The sequence below is a fragment of the Pseudorca crassidens genome, chromosome 6, assembly GCF_039906515.1.
Source record: "Pseudorca crassidens isolate mPseCra1 chromosome 6, mPseCra1.hap1, whole genome shotgun sequence".
Taxonomy (NCBI): Eukaryota; Metazoa; Chordata; class Mammalia; order Artiodactyla; family Delphinidae; genus Pseudorca; species Pseudorca crassidens.
In genome coordinates, this window is record NC_090301.1 from 63713670 (window position 1) to 63727477 (window position 13808).

At 42.1% G+C, this 13808-nt stretch overlaps 1 protein-coding gene across 5 annotated transcripts in view; it reads left to right on the plus strand.

Annotated features, from left to right (window-relative positions):
* The window catches only part of STK39 (serine/threonine kinase 39), a 485881-nt gene that overhangs the window by 286156 nt on the left and 185917 nt on the right, over positions 1–13808 (plus strand). For all 5 annotated transcript variants that reach the window (XM_067741649.1, XM_067741650.1, XM_067741647.1 and 2 more), the window contains 3 exons: positions 1969–2102; positions 9698–9746; positions 9849–9914. In XM_067741649.1, coding sequence (XP_067597750.1) covers positions 1969–2102; positions 9698–9746; positions 9849–9914 — 249 coding nt within the window. The remainder of the gene's footprint in view (positions 1–1968; positions 2103–9697; positions 9747–9848; positions 9915–13808) is intronic.

A 13808-nucleotide genomic window follows, 5' to 3' on the forward strand; every position in this document is an offset into this window, starting at 1 on the left:
TTAGGAACTAACATACATTTGGATATCATTTTTAGATTTTTGTTATTTTATTTTTTTGGAAGTTACTCTTTATTGTTACTATTTTTTAAACTATTTATTTATTTATTTGGCTGCCTGGGATCTTAGTTGCGGCCTGCGGGCTCTTCACTTCGCTGCGGTGTGTGCGCAGGCTTCTCTCTAGTTGCAGCACACAGGCTCTCTAGTTGTGGTGCTTAGTTGCCCCTCAGCATGTGGGATCTTAGTTCCCTGACCATGGATGGAACTGGCATCCCCTGCACTGCAAGATGGATTCTTAACCACTGGACCACTAGGGAAGTCCCTATTTTTGTTATTCTTTTAACTAGCCTACATCATTATTTCTCTTAGTTTTGAGGTGGTGGGGTCAGGGCTAATTTACCCAAATGGATTTTGTTTTGTGGCTGAAATAGTTGAATGGAAATTATGAAGGTATTTTACAGAGAATATGGTCCATGTTTGTTTCAACTTTTTCCTAGGATTTTATTGGAAAAGTTTTAAGAGGATTTAGGGGAAAAAAGACCTGAGGATAAAAAAAAAGTTAAATGATTTTACTGATTAAAAAGTTAATACGTTCTTATTGTAGAAAATTTGGAAGTCCAAATAAGAATAAAGGTGAAAACAGTCATCCATAATCTATCTCATCAACCACAGACAATCCCTATTAAAGTTTTAGTGTAGTTCATTACATTGTTTTTCTCTCTATATTTATATACATGTTTTTTAAATAGTTAAGATTTGGGGGTTGTGTGTACACACCTGATTTTGTCAGCAGAAAATTTTAAATTGAGGTGTAAACAACTGAAGTGACCTTTTGGGGAAAAAGCACTGAAACAGCGCTGAGGACTTTTCTTTCATCTGGTTTTTCTCTATTATTTTTTCTTATTTCTTGTTTGCTTTCTTTCTCTACTTTTTAGTGTTTTCCACTTGAATCCAGTCACATTGCTAATTCTAGCCTAAAGTCCTGCAGGACTTTTCTTAAAATCTCACAGATCTCCCACTTTTCTTCGGTTTGCTATTATCCTCCACAAACAATATACTGTCACTTTTAATCCTTCATCTGTTCACGCATCTGAAAGTGTTTGAACAGTGTCTTGGCGTGTATAGCATTTGCATAAATTAAGGCTGATGTATGCATTAATGAGTTTTTTTTTCATTTTATAGGTCAATAGTTTGCTACAAATTTTACACTTTTTTTAAAAAAACAAATAATTTTGACGTTAGTGTGAAAGAATGGAATTTTTTACCTTTTCGATGTGAAACCTGTGTTTTGATTTTGTTTTGTCCCTTTCCAAAAGCAGCATGGACTTTTGTTCTGGTTATGGTTTTTAGTAACTCACTTGTGTCCCAGCTATCTTTCAGTGTCTTACTGTCTCAGTTTTGCCAAGCCTTTGAGCAATTTTCTGTATGTTTTTTCATTTAAAAAAGAAAAAGGGAGACCATGTGTTACCTCTTGGGACGTTGTGGATTTATTTTTAGGGCTGGTAATGTATTACAGAAGCCTTGAGTACAGGCGGTCCCTTCCTTAGGAATAACCTGTATACGTGAACATTCCCTGCTGCTCTGGGCCTCTCTTTCTCTACCCTCCACTGCCCCCTTTCCCAGCCAGAGCACAGCCTGCACTAAGCTGGTGCTGGAGCTATGTGCTCCTGCAGGCCTTGTGAGAGCTAGTTCCCAGGAAGCCCTTGCCCTGGCCCCTTTGGAAGAGCACTCTTAACACATAGAGCAGATTTTGTAAGTTCTGTCAATGGAATAACAAAAAGGTTAAAGGGCACGTGAACAGGTTTGCAAAGGGAACTGAATACTTTGCACACTTGCTAGAAGATGAAAATCATGGGGAAGCACGTTTGTACCTAATCAAGGAGGGTCTTTGAGGCTTTGCTGGAAAATGAAAAACTCAGTTGTAGCAACTGCTGTCCTGAGATCCTGTCTTCCTGTTTGTTTCTGCTGCAGGTGTTGATGTTGACTTTGCAAAATGATCCACCCACTTTAGAAACAGGAGTAGAGGATAAGGAGATGATGAAAAAGTACGGCAAGTCCTTTAGAAAATTACTTTCACTGTGTCTTCAGAAAGATCCCTCCAAAAGGTATGTCAAACTGGGTGGATGAGTGAGTGATCATGACTGGGTGGGGTCATGACAAAGCTTGGTTTGTGGATGGGGAAGGGCTGTGTGAGGAGTCCTGAAGTTTAGTTCTATCCAGTTCAAGGGAAATCCAGCTCTGGTCCCCAGATTTCCAACCTGTTAGTGGAAGCTTGGGTCCAAAAGGGAGAGAAGTGAGTGAGGACGAGGGAGAGGCAGAGGAAAATTTTCCGTGTTAATAAGATTGGTGGTGCTTGTTAGGTATGGGCTCTGTCATCAAAGGAAGTGAAGTAAAACAAATCAAAAGCATTTGGCAGTGGTGAATTCAGAAGCTGAGCTAATATTCTGCACTGTGTAGGTTGCGCTGACCTCTCAGGATTTGAATATCCTGCCAGCTCCAGTCTAAACCAGGCAGAGCTGTTGCATTTTGCATGAGCTTCCTTTGAGTTGCAGAACAAGTTGTTTGTGCTGTTTAAAAGATTATCAGTAAAGAAGATTAACATTTTTACATTCGAAAGATTAATCGTATAAATAGAAGCAAATGGTTTTAAATTAACTTTAGTATTTCCTCTTTATTCTTGGGTTATTGCCCTGCACTGAGGTATGTCTGTTTTTTTCTGAGTTTTGTTTCTTCTTCTTCATTTCTGTGAGTTTGAAATATCCTGGGTGGTGATAGTAGAGCCCAGTGTCCTTTGTCACTTGAAGGGGAATGTTAAGGACGTGAACTGAGCATACACCTTGGGTGGGGAGAGGCCCTTTGTAGTGCTTGTCTGTGTGCTGCATTGTCCTAACGTAAGGTGAACTTGGATTACACACCTGGAGAGGCTGCTGAGAAGTTACTGGCTACCCTGATCCACCCAGGACTCCAACTTGATACCTAACGTTCTAAAACATAAAAGCTGGCTTCTCTTTTGGAACTTTCTTTTTCAGGGAAGGACCCTGCTTTTCGAAGGATTCCTTTATCCTTAAGTTCTTGATGAAACTTAAGCCTTTTGCCTTCGCACAGCGATCTACTGTTTGAGCAGGCTACCCTTCTCTAGAATAAACATAGTTTCCATTATTACACCTGTTCTCTGTAGCAGCTCTGTTCATTCCTTTACATTTTACTGAATTTGCCTTGAATCTTTTCTATATCAGTTAGTTACCTCTCTCATGGAGCCAGTTTAAAGACTCTTTGCTGTTAAGCATTTTGAAATTATTTATTGTAAAAGGGGTGCAACACTTGCTTGTATTTGGTGTCATCTCCAAGCGTAAGTTTTTAGCATCACCGAGGAGACAGACTTTGATCCTCTAAAGCCCAGTGAGAGAAGAACTCGTTTTCCCGTTTAGAAGGACTGGGTTGTGACTGATGGTCTTTGTGATTCTCAGAATAGTTGAGATTCCACCTAGTGGTGATGTGTAATGCCACACGATTCCAGCTCTTTCCAAAAAGGATTCTGTAGGTAGAACTGTTAGTGTACTAACTGATAAATATATTTCTTTAGGAGACTTATAATTTGGTCGAAATAAATTAGATTAGACCGTCATACATTATATTTAACAAGCCATCCTTACTTCTCAATAATCTTGAAAGTCTTTCCAGTTTTTATTTATTATATGAGCTCAAATATCAGGTTCCCACCACCCCACCAAACAACAACAATAATAACAGCAAAAGTTTTAGAAGAGAGCCATACAGAATTTATTCGAATTCTCACAACATCTTTCCCTCAGAGTATTCTCTTGGTAACATTATTGATTTACAAAGTATTAATAGGTTAAGAACTTCCGTTAGATACTTTCTGTATAATGTAATCTGTTCTCACTATCGTGCAGTTGTCCTCTATAACAAACAGAGAGTGTCACTGGTGCACAAACTTCCCAGGTGATTTTTTCTTGTAATGAAAAGACACGACGTGGGAAGTTTGGGGAAAAAAGATTCAGGAAATGTGAGAATGGAAAAAAGCAATATTATAATTGTTGAATTATTTATTATACAGGATGCAATTAAAAAATATGTATTCATGACTGAATTAATAAGTAAACATCTAATTGCTGCTCAGGTCTGAAAGAAACCTGTGAGTATTTCTTATCTTCTCTGCCTTTGTTTATATTGTCCAAAGATTTTTTCCTCTTCTCCTGTCCCCCTTCTACCTGTCTTTCAATACTTAGTTCAAAGGCCCCAGGTTCTCAAAGGTACATACATCTGGGTGCGATTCCTAGCCCTACATCATCTGCATGACTTAGTTTCCTTGTCTGTAAAATGGGCCTAATAACACCACGTCATAGGGTTGCTATGACGATGGAGATGATGCCCTTAAAGCAGAGAACAGTGCCGGAGCATTCCTAAGTATTCAGGAAATTGGGGTTGCCATTCATTATTTGCCTTTTCTTCCTGACCAAGTAGAGTTGTTGCAACCTTGAGTTTCCTGCAGTATGTTGATGATATGTCTCTTGTAGCACTTATCACACTGTGTACATTTATTGACTTACATATTCAATTTCCTCATGAGTTTCTGAGTTTTTTAGAAGGAGAATCTGTGCCTCTCATCTTTCTGTCTCTCTTTTTGTCCACAGTGACTGGTCTGTATTACGTACTCAGTGGTATTTCTTGAACACCTGCAAACAATTGGGAGCTTGCAATTTGGGGATGATTTGGACTCATTGAAAAGAGTTTCGGAACCAGACCAGATTGGAGTGGGTTGAGGAGTGAAGGCAAGAGTTTCGATCATTGTATTTATTTCTGTTGCCAGCATATAGATCCTCTGCTTGTAATCTAAAAGCAGTTGACTAGTACTGAAATCCTGGTCTTGCTGAGTACCTTTTTAGCAATGAATGAAAACATATATCACAGGGGAACAGTGACCGGGACAGAATCATTCCTATGCTGGAGCCCTCAAGCTAGCTGAGAAGGAACTGTGCTTTCTGTCCACCTTGAGAGCTCGTGGAACTTTCCTGTTGCCTGAGAGCTGGGTGTCAGAGCTGTTTGCCTCATCCAGGTCTGTGCCCTGCATTTGCATAGGTAAAGATTTGCTTATATTTGCACAGCAGAACATTTTGCTATTCTTAAAAAAAAAGAGCCTTAATCTTGGAGGTTATATACTTCATATGGATGACAACTATAAAAGTAACTATCATTTTTTTTGGAGCAACAAAGGGGTGGTTGTTGCATAGATAAATCCACTGGAAACAAATAAAACTTGGAATATTTCTTCTGAGGGAAGGGGTGGGGTGAGAAACGCAGCTCTGCCAGAGGTCAATGTATTGTTCTAAAAATTTGCATTTTAATTTCTATTTAAACTGTATCACATTCATCCTGAATCCTTTGAAAATTATTTTAAGTCTCAGTGGACTTTGGTTCATCCATATGTATTGGAATCCTTTAAGGGATTTTCTTCTGAGAATGTTGGTACTTGCAGACTTCCGCATTGTTTTTAAGGATTTAAAATTGAATCATTATTCAAAGTCTGGGCCATCATTTTGGTTGCTGGTATAGCATTTTAGCATTTCTTGTAAAATGGTGTTTGTGTTTACATTATATTGTATTGCTTGATAATTGGTAGTGGACATGTAAGACAGAATGGTGCTTGCAGAATTCTTTCGTCTGTAGTACTCGGCTAAGAGACAGGCAGCACTGATGGTTCCACATTAACCCTACACTAGTAGTTTCTATAGCATAAGACTAAAACAGACAAAACACGCAAAAACCCTAAAATCAGATGGGCAGCACACATCTTGGCTTCTCTCATACCTTCTAATCACTTTCTTCCCTTCCTCATTCTTTCCACTTCCACTTTTCCGTGCTTTTTATGGAGATAGTTTGGCACATGTAGGATTCAACTCCAAAATTCAACACCTGCTATTTAGTTCTCTGTATAGAGTAGAAATTACCTATTATTTAACATAAATATTAAGCCTGTTAAAAAAAGGAGCGTGGCTTCTTAAACCACTTCTCCTTTCTCGTGTCATTGTGTTTCTGTATCTGTTGATGAAGGCTGAGGGTGGAGTCCAAAGGAAAGAGTTTTCTCTGCAGCATGCTTTTCCCCTTTACAGTTTTGGTTACTATAGAAATGACCTTGCTGGGGAAGGGAAAGTATTCCCAGCCCTGTGTCTCCAGGTATGCCTGGCATTTCCCAGCCTTCTCTCTACGTGGGTCCTACACTTGACCCTGGGTTGAGGAGGGAGGAGGTGGGGTGCGGAGGAGAGAGGGGGTTGTCTGTGGCCCCCCTCCTCAGTGCCTCCTGTGCACAGACGCATCCCTCGCCTTTTCTTTTTTGTTAGCCTGAGTCTTGTTTTCATTACATCATTCTCCTGCTCTCTACCATATTGAGTAGATGCTTAGAGTGCTGACTGACTCTGGCTCCAGAAGCTGTGGTTTGGGGCTCCAGTGTCTAGTGGCATCATTTTTACCCCATATTTGATGATAGCATGAAACTGAGCTGTAGCAGTTTTGTGCTCTGTGTTAGGCTTTGGGGATATAACAAATGAATACTGTGTGGTCCCTTTCTTGGAAAGGCTTATAACCTAGTGGGGTAGAGGCAGGGAGATACAGAAACAGATTATTGCAAAGTGTGGTGGATTGGTGTGTGAGCACCAAGGTGGGAGCAATGAATTCCGCTACTTGTAGGACCTGGGAGAAACACCTCTGAAGACGGATGGCATTTAAATGGGTTCTTGACTGACGAGCAAAGATATGCCAGTTGGTCACAAAACATTCTAAAGCAAGAAGAGCAGTGTGTGCTTTGTCGTGAAAGAGCAAGAGATGGCGGAGACCATCACCGTAGCTGGGGGATAGAGTTCATGTGGGGCGTGATGGGAAATGGGGCTGGAGGAGTCGGGGTCTCAGGCCACTGGAATCCATTAGGAGGGATAAGAAATTGTTTTCGTTTAGAAGCCAGCTAGGGAGCAGTGTGGGTGATTGGTTGGAATGAGAAGAGAGAAGTGGCAGACAGACTCACCGGGAGGCTGTTTCGTAACGCTGTTGACCAGAGGGGATGGGGGTCTCTACCAAAAGAGTGGCCTTGAGTTCCTTCACCATCTTGATTTTCTTCGGTTTCTTTTCTTTTCACTCTAAAAAGTTAAATCTAAGTTATTTTGTATGCCTCTTGGTTTTTAAATTTTGGTTTCATGTGGTAAGGTACCACACATGGTCAGTCCCTTGTGTAATGGTTCCTCTTATATGTTTTCTCAGTAGCCCTCTCCTTTCCCCAAACACAATTCATGTGTTTGAATGTTCTGACCTTCCTCTTACAGTCTGACAGCACACTCTAACTCTTATCTGCCAGACTGTAAGTTGCTGAGCGTAGTATTTCTGTCTGTCATAGTCATTAGAGTGGGCCTAGCGCCTAACATGATGCCTGACAAACAGCAGATGCTCAGTATATATTTACTGAGAGAATGAAATGATGAGTTTGGAGTAGCTGGAAGCCCAAAACTTTGCCAATCATCACTAAGAGTAGTCTACATTAAAGAGACAACCAAAGTTAAGTCACTTCAGTTATCCTTTTTAGTTCTAGTGCGTGGTAAACAAGGTCCAAAAACAAGGTCCAAGGTACAAATTCATGAATTTGAACGAGCTTACCAAGGGATACGGGAACACAAAATGTAAAGCGTGGCCCACCTGTTGTTTAGACCTTTGTTTACTCCAAGCAATTAGCAATTAGGGGCTCTTGGTTGCAGTGGCTGTGGCGATTTGGGGTTCTTTGTTAGGTACCCCTAACCAGTGTTCCACTTGAAATTGAGGAAAAGAGCAATAACAATTGAAAGAGAAAATTTCTTCGCACAGAAATACGGTTTATGGCCCCTGCAGACTTACACAGTTTGTATACCGTTGCACTTAATGATGCTTCCTAATTCTTTTATACGCGTGGGTTTTGTCCCTGGAAACATTTTAGTGGGGCTTCCTGGTTCAGAGCACTGGTTTCCAATATCTTCAAGTGTGAGGACTCCCTTTAAACTTGGATCCGCTTAACACAATAGTCATGATCCCTTTGGCAGTCACTGCCTGAGAGGAGACCTAATGATATTCAGTCATGCTTCCCTCCTCCCTCCCAGTTTTTTATTATGAAAAATTTAAAGCATACAGAAAAGATGCAAAAATTGTAGTGTTTGCTTCTACAACAACACTGAGATTCAGCAGTTATTCACATTTCCCATATCTGCTGTCCCTATTACCCACATTTTATTTGCTGAACAGTTTGAAAATAAGTAACAGATGTAATACCTCAGCTTGCATTCCCTCCAAATACAGACACGTTCCTACGTAACCACAATGCTTTTCCACAAAGTAAATGAACAGTAATTTCCTAAAATTGTCCTATACCTGGCACACTCACCTATCTCTATCTCTAAATGTCTCTTGCAGCCTCTCCCCGTCCTGTTCAAATCAGGACTCAGGAGAGGGGCATGTGTTGCGTTTGGTTGTATGTTCCTTTAAGTCTGTTTTAATCGAGAACAGTCCCCTCACGTCTCCCCTTTTCTTCTATGACACCGACTTTTTGAAGAGATCAGACCAGTTGTCTTGCTGACTGTCCTATCCTCTAGGTATATGTGATTCTTCCTGCATGGCTGCGGGAACTATTGATGAAAGAAGCTGTTCTTTATGGAAGAGTGCCAGTTATTAAACGTAGAAGGAATGAGAGAAGTAGAAAATCAGTGTTCTGCCACCTCCAATGAAATAATTATTTAAGGCAAAGATGCTAAAATCATCAGGTGAAAGTTTCTCCGGAACAGGATATTCATATCGTGGCAGTGTATCATCCAACAGAATACTTGCCAGTTGCAGTGGCGAAAACTTACCTTTACCGTGGAGAGATCTTGGGCCTGGGGACCACGCGGTTATTAAACTTAGCATCCCTCCCGCTGAAATAACCTATGATTATGTGCCTCCCCCATGCTGCAGTAAGATGTGTGTCATCTACGACATGTTCTTCCCCCAAGTGCTTGTGTCAACCTAGCCAAGCCTTCAGACCCAACTTGCGTTTTATGGGAAATACAGTACAGAGAAACAAGTTAAATGACACCACGAGGAAACAATCAGACCAATCCCATAATGCTTTAAAATGAATTTGCATTCTGTTAATCACCATTCTGTTAATTACCTTCCCCTGAAAAACAATAGTCCATGGACACTTGAGACCGGGTTACTCGGTGGCCAGACAGAGCTCGTACACATGCTGCATCGTCCCCTTGCAGAAACTTCTGTTCTTAGGGAATCATAGAACACTGTGGACACAGTTTCTTCGATAGGGTCATTTCGCAGCTTGTACTGCTTCTTAATAAATACAGGGATTCAGCTCACAGACGTGTCAGTCTGCCACCTTTTAGAAACACTGAATTCACTTAGTGAAGTGTAAGGATGAAGGATGGAAGGTCGATCATGCCCCAGGTATTTCACTTGCAGGAGTTTATGTAGAGGAGGAGTTTTGCAGTAGAGGCGTCTGGAAGGAACCGGAAAATTGGCACCATTTCATTTGGTGCCCGCTTATGAGTAATTTAGTCTGTGGCTTTGCTATTCCTGAAACTGGTCTTCCAGAAAGACTCTAGGATTAACTTGTTTCGTCAAGGCAGTGTCTTTATTGAGCGGTCATTGTTTCAACTCTAATTTATTATTGATCTTTCAGGCCCACAGCAGCAGAACTTTTAAAATGCAAATTCTTCCAGAAAGCCAAGGTAACATGCTTAAAAACCCAAGTAAATCTGCTATTTTGAAATCACTGTGAATTTCAGTGTCTTGTATTTGATGTTAAACTGTTGGGAATATTTGTTTTGCAGAACAGAGAGTACCTGATTGAGAAGCTGCTTACAAGAACACCAGACATAGCCCAAAGAGCCAAAAAGGTAAGTGCTGTGAGCCCTCCTGCCGCAGTGGGAGCTGCTCCCCATCCAGGGAAATGGAGCCTACAGAAAAATAGGAAAAGGATTTCACATACTCCGGATATGTTATGTAGAGGTTATCTGACCAGCGATTACTCAGATAACTGAGCCTTTTGGTTATCTCAGCCTGCTGCTGTGTGTTTGGGTGTGAAGCTCAAATGACTTCAACTTTCCACTTATCAGCCTGTTTAAGGAAGGTCAGAGGGGAGGGGCTTGTGTTGAGCCTTAAACACTGCAAAGGTAAAATATCTTTGAATATCTTTTGGGGCTGGGGGGGGGGATTTTTTTTTTTTTTTTTTGCGGTACGCGGGCCTCTCACCGCTGTGGCCTCTCCTGTTGCGGAGCACAGGCTCCAGACACGCAGGCCCAGCGGCCATGGCTCACGGGCCCAGCCGCTCCGTGGCATGTGGGATCTTCCCGGACCGGGGCACGAACCCGCGTCCCCTGCATCGGCAGGCGAACTCTCAACCACTGCGCCACCAGGGAAGCCCTGGGGGGGGGGGCGATTTTACTGAAGAGGGACAGTCATTTTAAATCAGTTTGAAATGACAAAACGAAAAACAAAACTTTTTTTGTTTGTTTTTCTGTTTTTTTTTTACGGTATGCGGGCCTCTCAGTGTTGTGGCCTCTCCCGTTGCGGAGCACAGGCTCAGCGGCCATGGCTCAGGGGCCCAGCCGCTCCGCGGCATGTGGGATCTTCCCGGACTGGGGCACGAACCTGTGTCCCCTGCATCGGCAGGCGGACTCTCAACCACTGCGCCACCAGGGAAGCCCAAAACTTTTGTTTTTAACGGTTATTTTAAATATCTGTGGGATATAGGTTCTTTCCTCATAAAAGACCCATGTATTTTTTTGTAGTCTACGCTGTGTGAACTAAATTATGCTAACAATTACCTGAAAAACTTTGCATTCTAGTATTTAGATTTTTTTTAAGTGGTATGTATGTGTGAGTGTATTTATTTATGTATTTTTACCCAGAGTTTTATTTATTTGTTATTACAGATTTCATCATGGTATGAAACCTAACAAAATTTAACCTCTGGTTTGGTTTGGTTTAGTTTGATTTGAAAATTATATTAGATATTTATAATTTAAAATATTGACGGTAGTCAACAGATTTAGAAAGAGGAAGCTTCTTTGTTTTTTGTTTTCCTTTTTACAATTAATAGTTACAGGGAAAGGTGATATGAATCTGAGTTGTCTGCTCTGTAAATAAAATTGACAAAGAAATAGACATGAGAGATTGCATCTCATCATGCCTAGGTGTGGGTAACTTGGACTGTTAACTTCCAGACATTGCCCTTTCGAAAACATTGGATATGGAACACATTTAGCTGATGCTTTAGGATTACTTTAAATAGATTTTAAAATAGACTTCAAGAAATGACCCATTCTGTGTGGGTATCGAGCCCCTCTCCTGGACCCGCAGAATCCTTTGCAGTGGGCTGGTTCCCGGGCTGTGGGCCTGGGCCAGGAATGGGGGATTGCTGTGCTGACTGTGCAGCCCTGAGCCACAGTAGGCCTCTGGGACAGCTCAGAGGGAAAAGTGAACCTCTAGCGATGGTCCATCAGAGTGGCACATCCCACGGGGCAGCGCGGAGAAGCTGAAGCTTCAGTTTGAGGCAACAGAAAGTCAAAGTGCCCAACCGAGTGCGAGGGCTCCATCCAGAGGGCTGAAGGAGGTGCCTGGAGCACTTCTCTGGGGTGTCGGAGTCTAGCAATGGGGCCTTTTGATCAGATAACTAAAACGCCAACCAGAGTTGAAGAAAGCTGTTAAGAAAGCCATTCATTTGGACAGTATGTGTCCCCAAAGGACATTGTTTTTGGTTTCCCTCTGATCTCATCCTGTCGCTGTTTCCCGGGAGGAACTTCCCCAGGCCTGCATCCTTCCCAGAGCTCCAACCTCACACCTTCAGCCCCCTGTGCAGTGTTTGCAAACTGTGTGTCTTCCCTCCCAAACCTCATCTCCCTGTGCTGTCTGCTGCTTTCTGAGCCACCCGACCTCAGAGCTCGGGGATGGTTTTTAGGCCTCCTTCTTTGTCTTCCCCATCTAAACCCACTCCAAGTCCTCTCCACGTTTCCCTCTGCAACGTTGCTTGGAATGTTTCCTCCTGTTTTTTTTTGTTTGTTTGTTTTTCTTTTTGTTTTTTGCTGTGTGCGGGCCTCTCACTTCTGTGGCCTCTCCCGTCACAGAGCACAGGCTCTGGACGCGCAGGCTCAGCGGCCATGGCTCACGGGTCCAGCCGCTCCGCAGCATGTAGGATCTTCCCGGACCGGGGCACGAACCCGTGTCCCCTGCATCGGCAGGCGGACTCTCAACCACTGCGCCACCAGGGAAGCCCCCTCCTGTTTCTAATTGAACCTTTACAGTGGATTTCTAACTACTCTCCTCTCCCACCCCATTCCTCCTTAGACACTAGTGCAAGATTAACTTTCTAATCGTGGCGCTTAATTGCTCAAAAGTGGTTGCCAAAATTAAACAAAAACAAAAGGAAATAAATGGGAGGAAAAAAAAGGTTCCTATCAAATAAAGTCCAAGCCCCTTAGCCTTGAATTCATGACACCATTTCAACTTCCCGGCTTATGCAGTTGACCCTTGAACAACCTGCCAACCCTCTGCACAGTCAAAAATCAGAGAACAGTTTATAGTCGGCCCTCTGTATGTGTGGTTCCTCTGTATCTGCGGATTCAATGAATTGTGGGTTGTGTTGTACTGTAGTATTTACTATTGAAAAAAACCCATGTATAAATGGACTTGTGCTCTCCAAACCCGTGTTGTTCAAGGGTCAACTATATTCTAAACTCCAGCGAAACTTGAACCGTCTATAGTTCTTACTACATAACCTATACTTTCCTTTGAGATTCCATCAATGAGGAATCTGTTCAGGCTCTCACTTTGTTTTCTTTCCTTTTTTTTTTAAATTCAGATTATTTATTACATATTAGTGTGTTGTGCATTCCAGATTCCATTTTGCACGTATCTTAAACCATAAGCAGCCGGAGTTTCGGGAATTATGATTTTCCAAGCGTGTCTTCTGTCCTTTTACTAGCTCCTCAGGGATTGTTTTGTCATCCATCCCTTCAAATGGAAAATGGCCACACATCTGAGAGTCACACAAAGGAGGAAAGGGAGAATATAAATTAGTTCTTTAACCATCTTAGTAGAGAAGACAGGGGCCCATAATAATGCTCTTCTGGCTCTCCAGCTTCATTAAGTTGGCTGTTTTCCTGTCATAATTCTCATTTTAAAGTGCACTTTGGTTATCAGCTATACTCTACTCCTTGCCAGTAGGTTCCGTGGCAGGTACACCGTCCTGGCCAGCATCAGTCAGTGTGTGTCCTGTTCATAGTAAGTGCCCACAAAATGTCTGCTGACTCAATGAACACATGCTTCAGTGGACCAAGGAAAGATCATTTGAAACGCTGTGTGTCTATCACTTGAACCCCCCAAGTGCTTGGCATATACTTGTTCCTAGGCTTCCTGTTAATAATAGGCAGACTGCCCTCATTCCCCTGGACTCGTGATGTTGATAAGCAACCATACTTTCCTTGTTTGAAACTCCTCATTCGGGCTTACTGGCCACTAGGAAGTAAATATTATTTTAATTGCCATGTGCGTTGAAAACCTTTGTGGCGCTATGTCTTTGCTTGTCTTAGGTCCTTACGGTGTTTAGGTAAATTTAATTTAAAAGTTGATACAGGGGAGTCCTCAGTGTTATTTGTGTTATTCACCCTTGGACTTGTCTTGATTGGCACCTGCTCAGCTGTCTCCCTTCCTGTTTGCTGTGGTGCCCACTAGTTGATGGTGCTCTAGTTTCTTGGTGGGCATTTGTTCCTTAGACGATAACTGTCGATGTT